This window comes from Ochotona princeps, chromosome 3, assembly GCF_030435755.1.
Source record: "Ochotona princeps isolate mOchPri1 chromosome 3, mOchPri1.hap1, whole genome shotgun sequence".
Taxonomy (NCBI): domain Eukaryota; kingdom Metazoa; phylum Chordata; class Mammalia; order Lagomorpha; family Ochotonidae; genus Ochotona; species Ochotona princeps.
The window spans coordinates 15,868,673-15,892,316 of NC_080834.1; the positions used below are offsets into that span (position 1 = coordinate 15,868,673).

Genomic DNA, 23,644 nt, shown 5'->3' on the forward strand with positions numbered 1-23,644 from the left:
CTGGATGTGAGGGGTCCCTACCACATGCCTAGCCAGAAAATACAGCTTTGAAGAATAATGACAAAGACCTCTGCCATCCTAATGAGTCAGACTAACAATAAAAAAGTTATCTTTGCAAAATATATTGCATATGAGATTGACATATTCTTCAATAGAAAAAAAATGGAAGGAGAGAGTCAGATGAAAGTCCATGTTAAAAAGTGAAGTTAGGCATAAATCAGACAGAAAGATGCCATTTGCATTCAACAAAGTGGGGTTTTGTTTTTGTTTTTTTAAATTTTATTTAAATAGTCAACGGTGAAGTACATATACCAGTTCACTCCCTAAATACCCACAAATAGCAAGGACTGGGTTAGCCTGAAATCAGGAGACTAGAACTCAATCCATATCTCCAGGGTGAGTGCCAGGGATCCACGCACCGGAGACATTGCAGCGCACGCATGATGCCTTTGAGGGTGTATCTTAACACCAAGGTGGATTAGAATTGGAACTGAGACTGAAACCAGGCATTTCAGTATGCAGATGTCTCCATAAGTGACATAACCTGCCCCTCAACGTAGAATCTAAACCCAACATTCTCAATGACCTTAAAAATAATTAGTCAAATTCCCCTGGCTCGATGCCGAGATGCAGAGAGGTCCAGGTGTGGAGACACAGGAGATGTGACAGTTTATTTACTCCTGCTTAGAAAGTAATTTCAAAATTTGGGTAACATTCTTATCCTCGGGAGCTGATTATTCTTTAGCCATTTCACAAAATGTTTTTTTCATTTGTTAACCCAAATCATATCCCTATGGTTTCATGAAGAATGCCTCTTACTGTAAAAGTTGGCAAGGCTGGGGGCCCAGCATTAGAGCCTAGCAGCCAAAGTCCTCACTTTGCACATGCCAGGATCCCATATGGGTGCTGATTCTTATCCCAGCAGCCCTGTTTCCCATGCAGCTCTGTTTGTGGCCTGGGAAAGCAGTCGAGGATGGCCCAAAGCCTTGGAACCATGCACCTGTGTGGGAGACCCAGAAGAGTCTCTGGCTCCTGGCTTCAGGTTGGCTCAGCTCTGGCCATTGTGGCCACTTGGGAAGTAAATCAGTGGAAGGAAGATCTTTCTGTTTGTCTCTCCTCTCTGAATATTTGACTTTCCAATAAAAATAACATAAATCTTAAAAAAAAGAAAAGAAAAAGAAAGGAGGATACTCCTATCCTTAAAAAAAAAAAAAAAGTTAGCTAGGCCTTACTTTGAAGTGTAGGTTTTCTGACAGGTGGATGTGGCTGTGTAGGTATTTGCTGAAATCAAAATAATTCTGAATGATCTCTGGCAGCCAGACAGAGCCAAAAGGAAAATTAACTGCAGCAACAAGAAAAATTATAAGAGCTTTGGACCTTACATGTGAAACCAAGCCAACCTCACATCGTTTGCTCAGAAACCTTGGAGCACATCCATGTCCCTCCTAGGGGCAGCAGACGTGATTCAGAACTAGAAAGTGAGATGTTAGGGCAGGAAGACGGTCCCGGGATTCTGGTTTCTTTCTTGGCTCTGTGATAATGCACCTCTGGGAACCAGTGACTGCATTTTTCTGCCTTTGGTCATCCACTGTGAGGATGGTGTTAGCAGCACCAGTAGGACTTCATTGTAGGGGGCCTGATTCTGTCCCTTACGGCGTACATTCACTATCAATATAACGATAGCTGACCCACAGAGAACTTAGTTTGAGCTCGACACACTTTTTAGGTATCTGCTCATGTGATCTGCAGAGTGCCGTGCGGTGAGTGCTGGGATGACGGCCACTTCCTGAGTAACGACCGAGGCACAGAGAAGGAGTAACTGTCTCAGGGCCACATGTGCCGTCTCCCTTGCTGGCACGTCCCCAGCAAATCCAAGCACATTCATATTTTCCTACTTTTTCCTACATTTCATTCGTTGGCAGAATTACATTCTGATTTAGTTACACAATTATAGATACTACATAAATAATGAAGGGGTCTTATAAAATTTAATGGGAAATTGGTATCATAAAAAAAGCTATACATGGGTTTTTTGCATCAAGCTAAACATTTTAATTTCCATTTTCCATTAACTTTTGGAAGAACCCTTGTATGTAGTGATTCGGAGCCCTTTTTGGTTTCAAGACATTTTACCCTCCTAAAAATTATGATCTGCAAGGATTTTTTGGGGGTTGTTGCTATTAATATTTACCATATTGGAAGCTAACACTTACAAACAAAAAGAAGTTGGGCCGGCGTGATAGTGTCGTGGTTAAGGTCCTGGCCTTGCATGTGCCAGGATCCCATATGGGCACCAGTTCTAACCCCGGCAGCCCTGCTTCCCATCCAGCTCCCTGCTTGTGGCCTGGGAAAGCAGTCAAGCAAGGCCCGAAGTCTTGGGACGCTGCACCATGTGGGAGACCCAGAGGAGCTCCTGGCTCCTGTCTTCGGATTGTCTCAGCACTGACCATTGCGGTCACTTGGGCAGTGAACCATCGGACCGAAGATCTTCCTCTCTGTCTCTCCTCCTCTGTATATCTGCCTTTCTAATAAACATAAGTAAATCTCAAAAAAAAAAAAAAACACAAAAAGAAGCTTCGTGAAGCATTTAATATTTCCTAAATAACACATTCAGTGAAAGGAGAGCCAATCCTTTATATTTTTGTAAATTTCTAATTAATGACAGATTTTCTTGTCAACTTCTGTATTTGACCTGTTAAATCTGGTTCAAGATAACAGGCATTTGGAGAAAGGAGGCACATTTTCAAAGTAGCCTTTATAGTTGTAAATAATTTTTTGGATACTATACCAAAAACTCAATAAATTGTAGTTTCTGAAAGGTTAGCTGTATATTATATTAAAATCTACAGATCTGTCTTACACTTTCAATTTTAACCCAAACATGATTTTGTAGCATTAAGCATTATTCGTTTGGCAAACTATTGGCTCACTGAGGCATATGTACCGAAAGCAATACAGTTTATTGCAGAGGCTCCAAAACATTGCACTCATTAATGTCACCAGAAATATCATCAGGAAAGTTGGAAAGTGCTGGGGCACGATCAAGTTTACAGTGATACACAGATTTTTCAAAGCCTAGTTTTTCCTTTGTAAACTCACATTTTTTTCATTGCGAACAAATACGATTAATCATTTTGCTTGAAGTGAAAGACTCCATTCATTTTCCAGACAATATTAGCCAAACAGCCAAAAAGAGTAATCACAAGTTTGATTTTTGTCATTCATTCTCACAAGTAAAAACTGTCCATTAAAAAAGGACTTATTAACCTGGTAGGCCTACAGTACAGGTGTTTTTCCTTAAGATAACCAGTATATTTCCATATTCCAATATGCAACAAAAGTTCCAACTTTCATTTAGACATACACAAAAACTAAAAACAATATGTACTCTGGGCTGAGATTCAATAAAATGAATAACTTCTACTGTTCCACCAAGTTAGAGTTTCTCACAGTGAAGGGATGGTGATGAGGGATGGGATGGAATGAGTGGCGATTACTTCCACCCTCCCTCCACCAAAGGACGTCTCAGGCATTTGCACTGTCACAACTGGGTGTATAGGACGCGAAGGCTGATGGAAATGGAGATCGGTGGCCACAGATGTTGCATAAACAGCCATTCTACAAGGCACAGGCCTTCACAACCAAAATTATTCAACCTCAAATGCCCAAGTGCCAAGGCTGAGAAACCGAGAATTAAGTGAAACTAGCTTTTTTGTTTGTTTGCATGTTTGGTTGCAAGGTTTTCTGGCTTTTGTGCAATGACAGTGAATGGGACTAGTGGTTCAGGGGGGTTCAGTAAAGTCATGGGAAAATGATTTAAAAGATGATGTTCTTTGTTCACGACCTTATACAATTTGATGCCGCTGTCCCGAGTTGTGTTTAAGCTCTAGTAATTGTACCCAGCTTGTTCATCGGTGATATGTCAACACAGCAAAAATGGTAAATGAGTCCTAGTGTTATGTTTAGCAGCTTTAACTTCACAGATACCCCAAAATGATCTCTGTGGTCCATGGATCACACAGACAGCTGTGGAACTACTATCGGGGGGGGGGGGGTGACAAATTGTTTCTGCTTACAGGATGAGATAGTAAATATTTATGGTATAATGAGCCATGTGGTCTCCATTATGGGAAAACAGCTACAGACAATAAGTAAATGAATGGTCTGGTGAGATTTGGCCAGAGGCAGTAATTTGCTGACCCCTGAACTGGATTATATGTTTGGAAAATTGCATTGGCCATACCGTTAATTTTTACCACTGCTACCATTTTACTTTTTAAATACAGCTATTCCTGTTAACTCATGAAACTCCTGTATCATCCTTTGTCAGGATAATGGGAAGTAATGCAGAAATCGCCAGAGTGAAGACATGGAGGTCTGGTTACAGTCATTATTTCTTCAATTAGAAATCCCTATATGCCACGAACTTGATACATCCTTGATTTTAGCATCCTTCCCTGCTACATCTAGAAGTTCCCTCAATGCCTTTTCCTACTATCTTTCAATGGCTCTGACCCTTATCTACACATTAGAATTGTCTTGGAAGCTGTTACGACAATGCAAATGGCCACCGGCTCTCCAATTCCCACTTGATTTCACTGGGGTGGGTGGCACCCAGGCATAGGATGCTACAGCCTCTCAGAGGATTCTAATGCGGGGCTGAAAACCACTAGTCTGTAGAGTCTTAAATCTGAACATTAATGAGCTTCCTGATTTAGAAAATGCGGATTTGGCTGTATGTTCCGCATTTTCCTCTTTTCCTTTCCTTTTTAATAAGATTTATTTATTTCAAGTAAATAAATAATTCTTTAAAAATCAGATGATTAAGCCAAAACACAATACAACTAGACATTTTCATCATGACCAAAGCTTGTCACCGGTAGGTGTCTAGATCCCTTTCTCTTCATAGTCATTTCCAAGCCTTTTCCATTTTCTCTTGTTTCTGAAGTGAAAGTTTTGTTTTTACTTTTCAGTAAGAAGTTACCAGTAAGGAAACAAGTAAGGATCAAGCTATCCAATAATCTATAAATTCACAATAAATTATACAATAAGTAAGTCTCATTCGTTTTTCATTCACATGCAGACTTTAATGTGAACCCAAGTTTTCAGTGAAGTGAGGTGGATGTCTAGGAACCCAAGAGATGATTTGAAAAATGAGTAAAGCTCATTCTTAAAAATCATTCTTCCCAGGAGTGGCTGTTGTATGGTAACCAATAAAATGATTGCCTGTTATGTTGGCATTCATTTGCTCCACTCTTAATCCAGATCCTGCTAGTCTCATAGGAAAAGCAGCGGAAGATGGCCCAAGTGCTTCAGAGCCTGCAGCTCGCGTGGGAGACCTGTGTAAAGCTGCAGGCTTTGGCCTGGCTCAGCCCTGGCTATTGCAAATACTTACTGGAATTATGCTGAAAGGTCTTTGTATCTCGCTCCTCCTCTCTGTCTCTTTCTAAATTTCAAATAAACAAATAAAATCCTTGAAAAATGTTACCCAGACAAGGACATAATCTTGTAGTCTTAAAACATTACCATATGGCCTGGCTCAGCAGTCTAGTGGCTAAAGTCATCACTTTGGGTGCTGATTCCCATCCTGGCTGCTCTAGTCCCATCCAGCTCCCTGCTGTGGCCTGGGAAAGTAGTAGAGGACGGCCCAATGCATTGGGACCCTGCACCCGCGTGGGAGACCCGGAAGAGGATCCTGGCTCCCGGCTTCAGATTGGCTCAGCTTTGGCTACTGTGGTCACTTTGGGAGTGAACCAACGGATATAAGATCTTTTGGTCTCTTCTTCTCTGTGTTAATCTTATTTTCCAATAAAAACAAACCAACAAACAAACATTGCTATAAAGTATACACAAAATGCTTTCAAGAAGGTAGCTATTATATTTTAGTTTATTGTACTCAGTAATTGTTTAACAGAATATTGAGAGTGCAAATTGTTTAGAATCTTTTTTTTTTTTGAGTGTTTGGAGCAAAGTAGAGAGTAAATAAGCAGAGAGCTTTTTAATATCTCTCTTAGGTGTATAATCGTTCAACTTTGAGATAATTTTAAAAATAGCATTCTAAAAGTTACATTCTTGTATTCTTTCTTTTACTCCTTGATCATACCTCAACTTTTTCTGTGTATATAGCCTGGGATAATTGAAACTCTTTTCCTACCAGATGATAAATAAAATAATAGATTTTAAACATATTTTGCCTGTTCTAAATATTCATTTAATCACATGGGAAGGAAGTAAGCTTCCTCCCTTTATTATCTTGCATGATACAGTTTGCATGATTTGAGGGCCACAGTTTCTGTGGGCACAAGAGGGGGTAATAAATCATATACCTAATAAAAAAATGCTGTATGGGCAAAATAAGTTTAAAAAATAAGTCCACGCAATAAAAGTTAAACTGCTGATAAGCACAGATGTATCCTTTGTTTTGTATGAACCTCACACTTTGTAATATGGCAAAAATGAAGGATGAATTGGATTCATTTCAACTCTGTGGAATTGGCACAGAGTGCTAAAGTAAACTCTATACTTTAAAAAATGCATTAAGGTATGATTCATGCGTTAATATACAATTATGACTTAGGCTTATTTAAGTGTAAAGCTTGCTATGTCTGCTTCAAAAAGGATGTTTGAATGTAACTGAATTAAGATTTAAAACAGACATCAGAGACAATGAGAGGTGGCTTAACATTACGCCCAAGCTATTTGGAACAATAACCTACCCAAATAACCTGTGCCTTTAGCTTGATGTTTTTAAAGGGTGGAAAACTGGACATGGTCTCCTGTCAATTAAATTTTTCTGATTTCAAGTTATTTTTCCTAAACTAACATTCAGTCTGGTTGTGCTCATGCTTAAAACCAGAATCTCTCTCTGTGTGTGCTGAGGGTTTATTTTCTAGCGTTTCTTCACTGCCTGCGTGCCCCAAAACTCACAGACCTGCAGCCTGTAGAAGTCCATTTCATTTGAGCTACAACCAGTGCTATTCTGTGGACTGATAAAAGATCTGGAGGGTCTGTAGTTCACATTTACTCTCTAAAAACTGGGGGCTTGGGAACTTACCCTCTTAAAGGTAAAGCCTTTGTGTGGGTTTAAGGGACCCAGAATGAATTATTCTGAGCCAGAATTTTTCCTTCTACCACACATAGTACTCTCATGTTAATGATCTCTCATTGATTATCCTGAACAATGATTCCACTATTTTCGTTTGCTTCAATTAAACAAACTTTTTGAAAGACCACTGGGGACTTGAGCACTAAAAAATTTTCTGGAACACTCAAAGCAGCAGCCCATCTCTAATTGCACAGTATCTGTTTAGCAAATGTGGTATAATCACTGAATGAAAGAAAAATAACCACAAGCTTTTGGCCCAATCATGGAAACTCTTTGAAGGAAGATGCTCATTATGGGTCCAAAAGTAAAGACAAGAAACGGCGGGGGGGGGGGGGGGAAGACAGAAAGACATTTAGTTTTTGCGAAGGAAAGTATGTACTTTTTGTTCATTAGAAAAGGGGACAACAAGGTAATATTTAATTCGGTTGAACTATACATCAGCTACAGCTGAACTGTTTCTAATTTACTCATTGCCTGGCATAATTGACTCATTACAAATAGATGAAGGTGCCTATCCTTCTTTGTAGCTACTTATTTTGGAAAGAAATAGCCAGGATGTTTTATTCATGATAGATGAGTTGCAACTTCCAAAATACAAATCAGATGGAAGATCTTGCTGGACATTATATAATTTCTTATAAGAAAGAATGAAATGAAAAACACTGTCTTGCAAAAGTGCAGCTCTTGCCTAGGATTGGTTACTTCTTTAGCTAGGACAATTTGACATACTTTTTCATACCTTATCCACCAGTCACTTTGCAACTCTCCTTGTTTGGTTCCTGGATTTTGCCTTGGCTTAATCTTTTTGGTCTCATAGCAACTGTGTTTTTTCACTGTGAATGGCCTCCGCTGTTTTCTGAATGAATAAATGAATGATTGTTCGACAAAGCAAATTACAGCAAATGGCTGAGTACCCTTCTCAGGGTGTATCAAAAAGTTTGAAGCCTGTCTACCCAGAGAAAACAATAACTTTCCAAAGTGTTTTTTGCACCTTGATGTAAACACAGAAATAAAGTAAAAATAAATCGTGCACTGTAGGTAGAGCTGCACTGACATTTTGAAAGAACCTATGGTTTACTCCTGCCATATCTCAACTGTAGAACTGAGGAGTCACCTCATCGAACCTACTGTCCCCCACTTCGTCTATTGCACAGGACACTAAAATCCACACATCTTGTTTTGAGGTAATTTTGATTTCCTAAGATGGAGGAAGGTAAAATACAATGGGACATTAAAAAGTTCATGGGAAATGGAATTAAAAGATAAGTCTATTTGTTAGAAAAATAATGATAATACCTATGCATATGAGGGATCTTTATAAAGTTCACAGGAAGCAAGTATTATAAAATAGCTGTGCATGGGTTTCATAAAATTCTGGCACCAAAACAGATACTTTATCTTATTTTTCATTATTATTATTATTTTATTATATAATTCCATAGGCTCTGGGATTTCCCTTACCCCTTCCCCAAAACCCCTCCCCAGACAAACTGATTTCCCCTGTATTATTAAAATAGTATAGTTCTTCATAGATAGTCATAAGTTCATCATTGTGGGCATGAAAATGGCAAAAAATTCAGCATCCTATAGTCAAGATACCCGCTTGGCACCCGGTTTTTTGTTTGCAGTCACTGTGGCACTCCCTCCAGCAAGTTTCAGGTCTGGGCTCTTGTGTTAGATTTACATCGTGGTCTCCATATTCCCAGCTCCTGGCTCACCACTCTTCACCTCCTGTGATTCCGTGCTGTGGCTGCACTGCTGTCTGTACAACCTTTCTCCTACTTTCTGTTAGAGCAGTTCCCAGAATTAAGGACACACCAGGTTTCCTACATAATTAGATTGCTCATGTTTCTGACCTTGTTGGAACCTATTGGCTGCTAGGTCTGAGGGCCACATGGACCTATTCTGACCTGTAGGTTGCCAAGGTCGGTATTATTTTCCATGTGGGACCAGAGCAATGCACTGAACTCAGTTCGCCCAGGTCAGCCATGTGCAGCTTACTGTTGTCCGTGCAGACTCAAAGCCTTTGCCACACTGTATGAAATTGCTTCTGATGTGCCACTGGTAGAATTCTGGATCTTCTGGTCTTTAGATCTGAGGGTTACCTGGACCTATTTTGTGTGGAACCTGTAGGATGCTACACTGGTGCAATGCACTGATCCAGAAATGAGTTAGCTCCCAGCTTAGTGCATGCACAGTCCTGTCCCATAGCCTTTGTCTCTCTACACAAAATGGCACCTGATGCAGCTCTGGTGAGGGTCTGGGCTGTGAAATCCACCCTATTCCTCCACTGCTTTTTTTTCGGGGGGGGGGGTATATTGCTCTGTCGCTGCTCCTGGTCAAATAAAACAAATCAGCAGGATGGGCAGTTCTTTGTCTGGGTTAACCTGAGTTCCAGATGAACTTCCCTTCCCACCCGGTTACTGGTGGAGCTCAGATCACTATTCGCTGACTGGCGCTGGGGCATTTGGTCACTGAAACACCACATTGCAGCTTTCAAAATAGATACTATTTAACTCTAGTTTCCACCCATTGTTTGAAGTATCCTTATATTTCCTTCAGAAAACGTTTGCAACTCTTCCTCATCACTCACCCCTTTGGTTGAACTTGTATTTACTAGCCATGGGGAGAAGAAGTTGGTAGTTGCTTTGGTCTGAATACTTTCCTTCCCCCAAATTCATGATGATATTTAATTGTTAGGGAAGCAACATTAAGTGGCATGATGGCTCTCCTCTCACGAATGGAGTGGAACTACTGTCACAGGAGAGGTTTCTTGCTAAGGGACAAGTTTGATACCCCTTCTCCTTGTGTCTTTTCTCTTTACCTTCTTGCATGGAATGACACAGTAAGAAGACTTTATCAGAAGCCAGTCCCTACAAACCCCTGAGCCAAATGTGAAGTTTTCAATTTCCAGAACTGTAAAGACAATGAGTTTCTGATATTTACAAAAGACCCAATCTTTATACCCTGTTAGAGCAGCACAGGTGGACTGAGTGCTATAGGCAAACAGTGCCGGCTCAAGTGGTAGGATTCTTGTCTTGCAGATGGAGACCTAGCAAGTTCCCAGTTCCTACCTTCAGTACACCAACTGTTGCGGGCTTTGGGGAGAGTGAATGGGAATTCTCTTGCTGTTAATTAAAAGCAGCCTATTATTCTATCAGTTCTTCTCAAACATGACCTCTCATCCCATCAACCACCATCCAAAATATCCTGGAAACTAGCTCATTTGAGGGGAAAGAGAACTGGGGGATTTTACACTATCTCTCATCAGTATTTGAGAGCTGGTGAGGAGTGGGGGAGCGTTAATTCCTCATGTGTCTATTCTGTTATCTACCAGCAACGTTTGTGAAGCTTGGGAAAGCTTTAAGGCAAAGAAGTGTAGATACTGAGAATGGAAGTAGCTGGCTTGCTTGAAGTGATTCAGGCCTGCGCAGGGCTGTGGGCAGGAAAAAGGTCTTGCTACCATCTCATAAAGACAGCAGGATCTGAGCTGGAGTTTGCAACTACTTCATCCTCTTTCATCCATCTAGTGCCCGTGCCTAGTGATCCTGGGATATTCAGGCTCCATTCATTTATTCGCATCCTTAGAGGTTGCTTTCTGATTCCTTGGGGCTGGCCTGTGAGGCTGTCCCCTCTGGGGAGAGGAAGATCAAGTCTGTGGACGCCAGGTTGTTCACTTTGGAGGGTCTGATCCCAAGACCAGGCAGATAGTCTTCTGCACCCAGCTGCAGGTCAGAGTTTTGGCAAGCTGCCTCAGCTCCAGGGAGAATCAAGAGCTCTTTGTGGAATAAGTCAACTGGCTCAAATTGCTGCTCATAATTATAAGACATTGTTGAAAATGGTCATAACATGTAATTTTGTAATCATTATTTACAATCCTACATTTGCAGCTATTTGTGGTGGCTGGCTGTCCTTCTAGCTCCTCATTTCTTGGGAACGCAGAGGCACATAGGATTGCATACACTTGGCTGCACTGTGTAAGGAAATCAAATACTGCTTTGAGATCCCTTGGGTACCGCGGGTGATTTCGCTGAGAGACAGAGGCAGGAAACAGGAGCCTTCTGCTCATGGAGGAGGAGCTGCATGCTCTAGCCTCACTAAGCCACCTCCCTCGCCCTCTCGCTGTTCATCCTATACTCAGGATTTCCCAAGCTCTCAGGACCTTCTCCCAGCTCATGGCCATCGTACTTGATGTGACTTTCTCCAGATTCCTTGCTCTCCTTCTCTGACATAACCGTCATCCAGCAAGTCAAACTTGGAACAAAGTCCCCTGTGCAGTGTGAGTGAGTTCCTTCTAATTTACAAGTTAGTAATGGCAGGTACCAAGTGAGCTTGAATCATTCATGCATTTCCCCAGTCCCCATTTATTGTCATCTGCTTCCTGGGAGGGCCCTGGCTTTCTCTTCCTTATGTTCCCCACCCCAGCTTCCCAACTTAGGATATCATAAACCAGAAAGAATTAACAGGTTGACCCTAAAAGGATTAGGGGGAGAAGGATAAACCATAAAAACACCCTCATTTGAAAGCATTTATTTTAGGCAAACATTAGGTTTGCTTTTGTTTTCTTCACATTTTGTAAAAAAATGTGCTTAGTCATATTATTCATGGTTAACATAGAATCTTCTACAGTAAGATTTATTCATTTTTTATTTTTGGAGGAAAAAAATGTCTTCCCTAATTGATGGCAGTTTGGATGTATAAAGCAGTGGTTGACTAGTATCAGTCATGGTTGGAGAAAATGAATCCCTAAAACTATGGAACCTACCAAAGTTTTAACTTAATTCATCATCCTTGGGGACCCTACGGTTTTTAGCCACGGCTATCCTTTGGTTGTGGTTTGCAAGTTGAAGGTGTAAACGACCATCCAGATGTTTGACAGGATGTTTTCTAACTGTCAGGATGAAGTCTAGATCTTGGTTAGCAGTTGTCTTTGTCATTCTTTTCCTTTTCCTCCTGAAACTGTTTTTGCAGGCCTGCCGGATGTCACAGAAACATGACCTGGGCAAGAAGTGTGTCACTTCTATAGCTTAAAAGTGCCCATGACTCTGGGCCCAGAGAGGATGTAATAAACACGCCCTGGTGCTGAGCCAGCATCCTAGCTGGTGAGGCAGGGAGCACAGGATTTGACACCCAGTGCGGTTCGGCCATTCGACCCTCCACAGGTGCAGGCTACTGGTCTCCAGCTAGGGAAACACAAGTGGCTGAGCATCCTTCTGTGACTGATGAGATCATTCACCAGAACACTCAGTCATTTCTCTCAGTTTGTCACACACAGGCTCTGCTGGCTTACAACCTGCCAGAGGGATTGGAGCTGCAGAACGTGGTCATGGAGTGTGTGCTCCACGAGAGTACATGCCTTCCAACAAGCCCAAGGCCTAATGAGGATTTGACTGCTAAACATAAATGGTTTCAACCCATTTATTTTACACTTAAGTCTAGGGACAGATGCAGGAACTCCAGCCAACCTCTTAGAATAGTGAAGGCTGTCTCCTTCCATGAGGATAGGTGTTGAATACACCAACAGGTGGCTGAGACCCCTGCAAGAGTAGAGTCTAAGAGCAAGGAAAGTAATGACATTCCCTAAAACGAGATATTTGATTTTAATCCTCTACAGAGAAGAAATGTCAACCTGGTTTGGCTTTAATGTAGTCATTTTAAATTTGGCAATTGAGATTTTCTTAAAACAACCAAACAAAAAAGGCTGCAAGCTAATTTGGGCTGTTTTATTCGTGGTGCCCAGGGATTACCTCCCCTTGATGTAAATTAGTGCACTTTCAACACTCCAAGCATACAAGGCCCATTTTCAATTACATTTCATGTAATAATTTTTTGTGGTTATTATTCTTATTGCCCCCCAGAAAGACAATCTGCTACAGAAGTACAAAATAGCAAGCAGAGAGAAAAGTTATCAGCTATCCACAGGAAAACTGTCTCACAAGTCCTTTATTACCTACAAGGAAATAAAGTATCCAGTTCTGCCTTCCCCTCTAACGACCCATGCAGCTCTTCCTGGTGCTTCACTTCAAGTTCCTCTGACATTGCTTGTATCCTACACAGAGCCACCAGTGCAGCACCTTGCCTGAATTATGGACAAGGTAAGCCACTGCCTAGCTGCTGCCTTCTCTCATTTCAGTCTCTTATGATCACATTTCAGCTTCTCTGCAAAACAAATACAATGAGAAAGTCTTGGGCAACAGTGAAGAAGCAAAGTGCTAACACTTACTGATTCTTTACTGTTTGCTAGATACTGTTTTACTCATCAAATCTTTATAACACATCCACGAAGCAAGTAACACTGCTATTCCCATCTTAGAGATGAGAAAACTGAGTCAAGAGAGATGCTGTAATTTCCCAAGGCCACATGGCTTGTTAAGTGACTGAGTCTGGGTTGAAACCAAGCAGTGTGGTTTCTGAGCCCACCCTCTTAGTCACGGTGTCATGCTATAAGGATGCCTCCACAAAAGCCCATGTGTGAGATGAAGTTTTGTACAGTGTCATCTGTGATAATGAGTGTTCCTACGTAGGAATGACTGTACCCCGACCGATATGCAGCCTGCTAAGGCTCTGTATACGGAAATCTTCTCATGATCTACCCAGGATTGTCTTCCACTTCTGACACTCACCAACGATCAGGGATTTTGTGGACTCATGGATGACCAAGCTTTGCCCCATGCTTTCAGGATACAGACCCCACCATATCCGTATTCTCACTTTTCACCTGTTAGATAGCAGGAATAAGATGTGTAGGCTCTGAGCTATACCACCCCTTCTACATTAACACGATCACTTCCCCTCTCCTGAGTAATAACTATATCACATCTAAGAATTAGACAACTTGATCGAATGAAAACGTCAAGTCAGATGATGTCAGGATACACTTAAGTGGCAGAATGATGGACTTGGGATTGTTTATGAAGTGCCATACTAGTAATAATATAGGGGAAATCAGTCAAGGGGAGGGGGTTTTGGGGAAGTAGGGGAGATCCCAGAGCCTATAGAACTCTATCATAACATAATAAAACTGTTTTAGGGCTTCTCATTTAAGGGAATGTATTGTAACTGTGTAATAGAGAGTATCATATTCAGATATAAGGACACAATGCATTATGCATCTCTACTTCCAAATCAAAGATGTACTCCCAATGAAACAGTTGACAATAGGATGTTGGACTGTCAGCCGTTGTCTGTACCAGCAGAATGATGGACTTATGACTGATTACAAAGGAGTAAACTATTGTAATAATATGGAAGAAATAAGTTTGAGGGAGGAGATTTGGGGAGGGGTTAAGAGAAATCCCAGAGACTATGGAATCATATCATAAGACTAAAATAAAATAGGAGAAAAAACCTAAATAATAATAATAATATAAATATAAATTAATTTTAAAAATTCAAAAGAAGAGAAGAAGGAGGAAGTTTGAGTGTGTATGTGAAAGGAGTATGGTTGTCTTTCTGGAACTGCACCTATGGAATGCATAAAATTTGTTCTCTTTATATTAACAAAAATTAAAAAGAGAAAAACCCATCAAGTCAGAATCCAAACTTCAGTTTTAGCATTACTCTCAAGTACTCGTTCATTCTTCTGGTCTTGAATGAATTCAGATGGATATGATATAACTTATTTTCTCTGCAGGCCCATAGACTCATGGAGAAGTAAACTTGACCTTGAAAATGACAGCATGGCAGAGCTAGTACAACATTTGAGGTACAACCAAAGTGGCATGGCAGTAAAGCCTGGGGTGACTAAGCTTTCCTAACGGAAGCTGGAAGAGGTCACAGAAAGGCTTCTGGAAAGATGAGCAGGACAAGAGAGACCTTTTTCAGCCTGGCAGATTTTTATTATATTGCTAAAAGGTAAGAAAACTTGAATTTTGAAATAAATTGCAGTATGCCCTGTGTATCTGTGGTTCTACATCAATCATTGCTAGGTCATTTTGTTACTACTCCCTAAAAAGATTATAACTGTTAACATGGCAGATTATATTAAATATTCCAAATATTCTAACGATGACTTACAGGATTGTGAGGATTACGTAAAGGTAGTATGCCATGTTTACAGGGGTGTGGAGTGTCTGCAGAATTTGGTACCTGGACGAGTACGAGAGGTAACTCCTCACTGATACTGAGGGATGACTGTACTCCCCAGGGTGCTTACAATGAGTTCTCCCCATATCCACCAGGAGCAGGTTGATTGTCACCTAGCTGACCATTGTCCATCAGGTTAGCCTCAATTTAGACAGTGACATTCCTGCACATGGTTAGATTATGTGTGGCTAGGGTCTTGATTTTCGTTTTAACAGTGTCCCCCTCATGCACACTGCATATCAATGAATCATAAAGATATTATGACACAAAGGGGGTTACTTCTTAAAAACTCCAAGGTTTCAAAGTTGAGGTTGAATGTTTCGGCAGGTGTGAACTATTCGCAACAGGAATGAGCAGAAAGGGGTTACAGCAAGCATCATGCTTGCACTGAAGAGTTGCCTCCTGAGGCCCGTCCTCCTGTTGGTACATGCAGACTGCTTGAAGGCTCACTCTCACACCTTTTCTAGCAAGCTAGAAGGGAATGGACTTCAGCAGGAAGAAGCCCAGGCTCACAGGGCTCCTCACAACCATCGGTGGAAAGAACCAGGCAGCATCGAAAATACACTTTAAAACAAAATGTAAAGTTGAATGGCAAAGATACTCAGATCCTAATTCCCACTAGGTCCCTGACCCTACCTGTGTTTGTAAGTCATAACTCTGTTGAGTTTTAACTTCACCTTGTGCAGAATCCAGAGGTTGAACTTGATGAGCTTATAAAATTCAATTGAAGTGTTGAACAAGCTTATATTTATCTAGTAGTGACTAATACCAGAGGTAAATGGATTAAAGGAAAAATTTCTCTTTATTAATTATGTATTTGCTTTCTTTTAAAAGATAAAATCAAAACCAAATATAAATCATTGAGAAAGACTGGCACATATGCATGCATACATGTGCACATCCATCACAACTCGAATTTCTGGACTTTCTTAGTCAACCGATTCCCACGATCCCTAATGACATCCTGTTGTCCCTACTAAAAGCAAATATTTAGCCCAGAGGTTTTAAACGTCCACGAACGTTTATGTCCCTCTCCCAAATAACGTCTTCCAGAAGATTCAGAACATACTGAGCAAGGCACTTCCACCACAGTTCTCACTGGTGGCTTGTCTCAGGGACCTCACTCTGTGCTTGTGGATGGCGTCCCAGGATAAGCAGAACTGAACCGGAAATGAGATTAGCTGTTGTGACAAAGTAGCCCCGAATTTGTTGTGGTCCCCACTACCCATCACCTCTCGCTCTTCCCCAGGTAACATAAAATTCTTCCTCTTTGAACCTTCCACACAACCCTGCTATCTCGATCCAGTGGTCACTAACTATGCACAAGGTTAGAAAAATAAATGGAGATTTTCAGAAGTCCAAGGACTAATTTGTAAGTCCTAGAGCTTCAATATATTAAGTGCATGCAGAGTCCAGGAAAAGAGAGTGACAAAAGCCAAACTTACTTCGTCCACATGTCCCACAGCTCCGAAGATCCTTGCTGTTTGTCCCACGAGGTAGGGAAATCTCTCACCTATCTCCTTCAGCATTGGGAGAAAACTTCCCAGTGCTGCTGGGTCTGAGACGGCTATCTCTAGGAGGATATTCAGGATGACATCACTGTTGGCTGCATCCTTCAAATGCCCAATTAGGAAAGGAATACACGTCCGAACCCCCTGCAATGACACAGGGAAGCAAGAAGAAACAAAGAGAAAAACGGGTTGGATCAAAATCAGTTTCAGAAGCAAGCTTTTTTGGGGCATTAAAATCTGAACTCTACCCATTCTAGAGTGGTTACGATTCTTAGAACAAAAGCAAATCTCCCACCTTTAGAATTTAAAATTTTTAATAAATTGTTCGGAGGTTTCGGTTTCTTTCCCTTTTAATTTATGCCTTTCTATGGAACAGTGACATTTACAAAATGCTTGGCAAAACTGACTGTTGTCACATTGTGTTGTCAACCAGAATGTTCCATTTCCCACAACCTGCATACTGTAACTTAAGGACAATGAAGGTATGGAAGATATCTGTTTACATTTTACTCAAGGACCTCAGCTTGGAGAAATACTGTTGAGAAGTATTATTTGGAAAAGTATTTAAACATAAAAATACGAAAGTAGGAAAGATCTTCCACATTTTTTTCCATTTTCCATCTTGATCACAAAAATAAGATAAAATTATTAAAGCAAAATTATTCCTATAATATGTCATTTATTTCTTGATTTTAGAACTTTTATGAATATGAGAATATGATCACTTTTGTTAAAATGTGATTTTTGTGGAATAAAGTCATTAGATTAACACACAGACATTTTGCACATTGACCGTTTAATGGTCTTATCTGCTAAAATAAAAGAATTAGGAAAGAAACCTGTGAAAAACAATAATAGAGGTTAAAAAGGTTTACTCTTCTGTTTCTGCTATGCTTATTTCTTTTGTTTGCTGTTGGTTTGCTTTATTTATTTCTTCATTCAATTGCCTTTTCTGATTTGAGAGAGACAAAAGACAGATCTCCCATCGACTGATTTATTCCTCAAATGCCTGCAGCAGTGAGGACTGGATCAGGCTAAGTTGGGACCCACATACGAAATCCGGCTCTCCTGTGGAGGTGGCCACTGCTTCTCAGGGTCTGCGTTGACAGGAATCTGGACTCAGGAGTCAGAGGCAGGTATAGAACCCAGGCTCTCCAATGAAACATGTGAGTATTTTATCAGGTGACATAGCCACTAAAGCAAACACCTGCCCTGGTTTGGTTTTTTTTTTTGTTGTTGTTGTAGTTGTTATTTTTTTTCAGTGACATTAAATGTAACTTTTTGTGTTAAAACCAAATACAATTCACAGCTCCATTTACCCAAAGCTGAGCTCACAATTCCCCCACCACTCCATTAAAAATTGATTTCTCCAGTCTCCTCTCTCATTTATTCATATAAGAGCATTTTATACCTGGCCTACTACTGTTTCACCCTTACCAGCAAGTGTATCTAAACTATCGTCACGCGCATCCACGTACTCTACAAATGTGTCCTTCCATCATTTCCTATTCCTTCATTCATTTGCTTACCCACAGATGCCACTGAGCCTTTCCCATTTGTAAGGTACTATTCCTGGTGCTAGAGAGACAGGTGTTAAGTCTGGTAAAATTCCTGCCTTCTTGGAATCATTCACTGTCTGTTAAAGGTGACATTCAGTGAAACAAATAGCGACATTTGAGTTGCATCAACAGACGTTTTAATAAGTACCACACAGGGAAAATACAGGGTTTTGACTCGAGGGTCAAAGAGGGCTTCTCTGTGGAGACATTAGGCGTGACCCCTAGTCTCCCACACATGACTAACTCTAACAGGCTTCCCTGGCTTCAGTCTTATTCAGCCAATGTCTCTTCACCCCGTGTCCCCATCCCTTCTTGAAGGTGTTCCATGCCTTGCCCTCACTCTTAGGCTCCATACTCCTTTCCTAAACTTGGTACATCTTTCCACATTCTCTCTTTCACTACCCATTCAACCCTCACTCCCCACCCAGAACCTATCCTACTTCAACCATGCTGAATTAAATCATTTTCTTAACACACTTGGGTTTTTGTCTTGCATCTGGCATTGTACCCATGTGATGTGCTCTGAAATCTTTGTTATCCCTGTTGTGCTGGACAAACTCCTGATCATTTTGAGGTTGCAGCTGAACTGTTGCTTTCAAAAGCCTTGCCCAGCTCTGCTCCTCTTGCTCTGCTGCAGCTCCTGCTGTGTCTTCCTTGGCTCCAAGCAAGCCTCACCATGCATCCTCACCATGCATCCTTGTTATTGCTCATCTAAATGCCTGTCCTTCAGCCTTCACTGAAAGCTTCACCACAAACTATTGCAAATGCCATTATATAAACTCAGTTTTCAGCACAGAGCCAGGCTTGGAGATGAGTTAATAAGTATTTGAAGAACATATCCAAAGTGGTAAAATATAAATGATTGCATGGGGTGATGTTGTTGTGTGGTTGATTTTTAAAATTAAATAATAAAATAAACACAGAGAAAGATTATCCATCTGCTAGTTCACTTTCCAATTGCCCGAAACAGACTGGACTGGGCCATCCTGAAACCAAGAGTCCAATCTGTATCTTATACATACATGGGCACCAAGGACCTAATTATATGAGTCATCCCCTGCCAACTGCTATGTTGTGCATTAGCAGGAGGCTGGATTGGAAGCTGGGCTGGTCTGGAACCAAGCATCTCAATCGGGATGGATTACATCTTTAGTGCTGTGCCAAACTCCCATCACACAGGGTAGCATACAAATAAGATATCTCCCTCACTCCCATGGTAGTTGAATTAGTTGAAATGTGTATGCTGTTAAGCATCATATTCCACATATACAACTCAGAAGGTGTTTCTGAGAGAAGTAAATTATGCTGCATGTAGACTTGAACTTTATTTCCACATCTGGCATTGGTAGAGGAAAGTACAAGGCTACTTTCTTGTGAATGGTGCATACAGATCAGCCATTCTATAAAGCCCCTTTGCGCATTTTGGAGCACCTGTGTATCCCACAGGAGTACGTGGGCACCTGCTACAAAAATGTCAGCTAGTGGTGCATAGTAAGAGCACCACCCCAAACAGGAGCTTCTTAGAAATGAAAAATGTGTACAGGTTTCTTGATTCCCTAAGATTCCACTTCCACATCCTTATTTTCAAGTCCTATCCCAGGAGCACCAGATCTCCGTGGCATGTGTATCTGCTGCCAATTTCATGAAGCTTCAGTTGAGCACCCCAAGAGTGCGCTGTATCTGTTGCTGCATAAAGAACAACAGGCAGCATAGCAGGTTCAACTGCTGCCTGCAGTGCTGACATCTCATGAGTGCCAGTCGAGTCTCAGCTGCTCCACTTCTGATCCAGTTCCTTGCTAAAATGGCTGGGAGAGCAACAGAAGATGGCTCAAGATTTCTTCCTCTGTCATTCTTTCTCTCTGTGTAATTCTGCCTTAAAAAATAAATGAATAAATCCTAAAGAAAAAGAAGGGTGAAAGGAAGTGAACACAGGGGAGGGAAGGGAGTAGGGGAGGTGAGTAGAGGGGAAGGGAATCAAAGACATGGGGAGGAGAGGAAGAGAACAAACTACTTCACTCAAAGCTAACTACAGAGGCTTTGGTGGAGTTTATAGAAAGAGCAAAGAGAAGGAAATCCTTGAATAATGTAATAATTATCTTACAAATGAAACAAAAGTGGATTATTTTACTTTGGATTTCTAGTAACCCGAAGTTTATTGTGCTGGCGATAGAAGACAGAGCTATTTTTTGACATTCGCTACACAAGTGAATGGGCAGGGTGCCCCGGCTTAGATGAATTATTCTTCCATCTGGAGAGAATCTATTTTCTGAACACTGAGTGTTCCCTCAGGCTAGTGTGCTCAGTACTGCTTCACAGGGAGGTGGCCTCACACAGCGGACAAAGAGTGAGAGCAGCCCTGAGACAACACAGCAAGGCCCACCCTGACTCTGCTCCCAGGCAAAGTGGAAGACCCATCCTATGGACCACTGGAAGAGCTTCCAAGCTGCCCTCCTTGCTTTAAGCCAGCCCCTTTCCTTTCTGCCTCTTTGCTGCCAGCAGAGCCCTTGTTCTAAAACTCTGGTCTGCTCACATCAACTCTCCCTGGGAGACTTGCACATATCTCTGACAGCCTCAGCAGAATCCCATTTCATGGCATTCAGGCCTTCACCAAAGGGTATCCCTGCTGACTTGTGCCCCATGACCCAGCTGGATGGCACTTGAACATGGAGAGAAGTCTTACACTTTTCAAGACAATCTTCTCCTGAATGACCGTAACACATGCGGGAACTGGGGCTGGAGTACCACTACAAGAGACCGAACCACACCCTCAAATATTCGACAACTGCAGAATAGGTTCTATCCTCCTACCTGACAAATTCACCTATGTAACAATCAGGGATGCCTGATTTGAACTCCAAACCATTGACTTCAGTAGAAAACAAATGCCAAGAGCCTTTGCTTCTTGCCTCACCCCCTTTTCTCTTCCTAGCCCTGATTTTCCCTGCATGTGGCTATTCCAACTCCCAGTCTCACCCAGGCCACCCTTCAGGACTATGGCATTAATCCTGAGGACAAGTTAGCACACTTGTCCTTGAGAGAACAGATCCAGGAGCCAGGTCTGTTTAGGAACTACAGAAAGACTTGAGGTACGCCCCACCCCCGCCAAGAAAAATGCCAAGGTCCTAGATATCTGAACTGTGTCCGGCTGTCGAGGAATCGAACAGGACCTAGGGGTACAAGGAGAAGAGAGACAGACCAGAGCCATCCAAAGGGAGTGGGCCAGTGCAGGGGCCCGCCTTCACTGCTGTGCTCACTTTCTGGTCTTCAAGTAGTTGAGTCCCATTTCTGTGCTCCCCCAGCAGGCGGCTTCCAGGCTTAGCGGTTTGTTCTTGTATGGAAGTGGATACATCTCAGGCTGTGAGCTCCTTGGAGGTAGGAATTGTGCCCTAATTTAATGTGTATAAATTTTATATTATATATATGTGTGTGTGTGTGTGTAAACACACATATATTTAATGTATGAAGTAAGAGCTAATGGGTGCCTGTGTGTACTGAATATATGCATGCATATACTCCCTCTTAAATTTGTCCTCTGGCCCGGTTTTCTCAATTAGCTTGACTAACATCAGAAATTTCTGTATCTGTAAATCTTGAGGTAGACATTTCATCCAGCAGTCCAGAAGCTTTTTTAAATGCCTGCATCTGTATCAGAATACTTGAGTTTGAGTCCTGCGTGCCACATCAGCTCTGATTTCAGCTAAAGCTCACCCTAGCAGACAGCAGATGATAATTCAAGTTATTGGGTCCCTGTCAACATATAGAAGAGCAGAGTTGAATTGCAGGCTTGTGATTTCAGTGGGGCCTGGCTTGGCTGTCGCCAGCAATTAAGGAGTGAACCAGTGACTGGGAGAACTCACTCTGTCTCCCTTTCAAATAAATGAATGAATGAATGACTAAATAAATAAATAAATAACTTAAATCTCTATAAATCTCCAGAAATCCATAAAATGTCTGCCATTTTTTTCATTTATTACTTATTTCTACTATAGTGAAAAATATGTCTGAAGACCATGACTCTACTCCAAAGGCTATTTTTTTTTTCTACTTTTTAAAAATACTAATTTGAAAGGCAGAGTTAGAGATGAGGGGAGAGAGAAATAGAAAGAGACCATCCGTCCTTTGGTGCACTCCCCAAATGGCCATGATGGCAAGGGCTGAGTCAGGCTCCAGTCAGAAGCCAGAGCACTTGGGACATCCTTCACTATTCCAGGCACACTAACAGTGAGCTGAGTAGGAACTGGAGGGGCTGGGACTTGAACTGTTACTCGTACAGGATGCTTGTGCTGCAGGGCAGTATCTTACATTGCTGCACCACAGTGCCAGTCTCACCAAAAACTGTTTCTGTTTCTGAACAGTCTGTATTTTTTTTTTTTTTTAACATTTATTTATTTATTTGAGGGTAATAAAGAGGGCAATGCCAGAGAAATCTTTATCCTACTGATTCACTCACTCCAAAGTCTTCAACAGCTGGGGTTGGGTCAGGCCAAAGCCAGGAGCCTGGAGCTTCAGCTGGATCCCAGGTGGGTGACAGGGTCCCAGGTAATTGGGTCATCTTCCACTGCTTTCTCAGGCACATTAGCAGGGAGCTGGATCAGAAGTGGAGGGCCTGGGATTTGAAGCAGCAGCCATGTAGAGTGCTGGTATGGCAAACAGATTCTGAACCTATTGTGTCTATATATTGTATTACCCATCTTCCTCATGTTCTGTCAATAATTTCTTAATTTTAAGCCTTAATTTTAAATAAATTCCAAAGTGACTTCTGGGTGTCATTATCCTGGGGATGCTGCCAGGTATATTAGGGGTAGATATGTGAACAGGAAAGCTCTGTGCTGCTGAGAAGGAAAATCTAGAAAATCTAGAAAATCTCTCTCCTCTAGGACCAGACCACAAAAGCAGTCCCTCTGGGTCTGAGCATGAAGCACAGGCTGCACTTGTGCTCCATCCCTGACCTCTGCTTGCCTGGGGCTAGCAGCCCCAGTGCTGCTGATATCAGATGTGCTCATCCATGTTGCTAAATTCTGTTTTTATTGGCTAGACCACAGTCCATTGTATGGCAGCCAAGTACCCATTCTGGATTCCCATTAATACCACTTGGGAAACTGACCGCCCAGTCTCTGCCTATTCACAGGGGGTATCTGTCATGAATCACTAGCTAGGAATTCCCAAATCCTTTTCCTCTCTATGTGGGAAGAACTGTGTCAAAAAAGGAAGGAAGCCCAGAGGGCCCAGAGGGCAATGGTGGAGAGAGGGGACCTGCCTGCCTGCCAGCCACATCCTGGAGCTAACAAGAATGTGGGTGCTGAAGTTTTATGGACTACTTGGTTTTATGTGGAAAATTCCATTTGTTTCAAATCCTATGGCCACCCTGCAGCTGCATAGGACAT

General features: G+C 41.7%; 1 protein-coding gene across 1 annotated transcript in view; it reads right to left on the bottom strand.

The window, feature by feature from the left end:
• VEPH1 (ventricular zone expressed PH domain containing 1) overlaps nt 1-23,644 on the bottom strand; it is a 186,772-nt gene that overhangs the window by 105,949 nt on the left and 57,179 nt on the right. The window contains exon 6 of the mRNA XM_004598571.4: nt 16,636-16,845. Coding sequence (XP_004598628.2) covers nt 16,636-16,845 — 210 coding nt within the window. The remainder of the gene's footprint in view (nt 1-16,635; nt 16,846-23,644) is intronic.